Source organism: Myotis brandtii, unplaced genomic scaffold (genome assembly GCF_000412655.1).
Source record: "Myotis brandtii unplaced genomic scaffold, ASM41265v1 scaffold604, whole genome shotgun sequence".
Taxonomy (NCBI): domain Eukaryota; kingdom Metazoa; phylum Chordata; class Mammalia; order Chiroptera; family Vespertilionidae; genus Myotis; species Myotis brandtii.
In genome coordinates this window covers 553,606-554,366 of record NW_005370286.1, presented here as the reverse complement: position 1 = coordinate 554,366, position 761 = coordinate 553,606, and the positions used below count along the sequence as shown (strand labels likewise).

Sequence of the window (761 nt, the reverse complement as noted above, 5' to 3'; positions counted from 1 at the left end):
CGCTGTAGAGGCCTCTGGCCAGCGAGGGGAGCCATTGGCCTGGCCTGCGCTGCTGCGATACCGCTGTGGACTCCCTCCAACCCACGTCTCCCCTTTCGGAAGCCTATTTACCACTGCTACAGGGAGCCCACATTAGGAGAGAGGTTGTGAGTGAGTTCATCATGGTCACTATGTTTCACTTCCTGTGAAGACACTCTTTCCACAGTGCTTTTAACTGGTTTATTGCGCTCTAGTTTTGGTGGGGAAATGGTAACACAGGTCTTTAGCACAGCTTTGTGGGACACAGCGACGGTAGGGGCCTTTCCTCCCAGGTCCATGGGGAGGCCTGGCCGCGAGCCGCTTGGCTGTAGCGAAGTATTTCCTGCACGAGTTGGGCACCACGCTTAACTGTTATTAATTTCCTCCGTTCAGTGTAGGCAGCAATTCGCCATTTTCTTTCAGTTCCTAGAAATAAAAAAGAAAACAACATGGACAGGCACCTGTGAAAAACAATGCAGTGAGAGACTGCATCTGTACCAGAGAACCAAACCGAACGCCAGCTGCCAACCTCCAGCTAAGCACGGAGCCACAGCGTTCAGAGGACGCTGTCAGACTGCAAAGTTCGGGTGAAAAAGGCTCCGCATTAACAAATCCAGCAACTGGAACAAAACAATACGGCCTCCTGTCCACACAATACAACAGAGAGAGGCGGAACCTGTGAGCGACTGAAGGAAAAGCACTGCGATGTGAGCGTCCACTCACACCTGCACCGACACCTGCTA

At 52.4% G+C, this 761-nt stretch overlaps 1 protein-coding gene across 1 annotated transcript in view; it reads right to left on the bottom strand.

Annotated features, from left to right (window-relative positions):
- Positions 1 to 205: 205 nt before the first annotated feature.
- The window catches only part of GLRX3 (glutaredoxin 3), a 22,181-nt gene continuing 21,625 nt past the window's right edge, over positions 206 to 761 (bottom strand). The window contains exon 10 of the mRNA XM_005879648.1: positions 206 to 444. Within this exon, the coding sequence (XP_005879710.1) occupies positions 394 to 444 (51 nt within the window). The 3' untranslated portion in view covers positions 206 to 393. The remainder of the gene's footprint in view (positions 445 to 761) is intronic.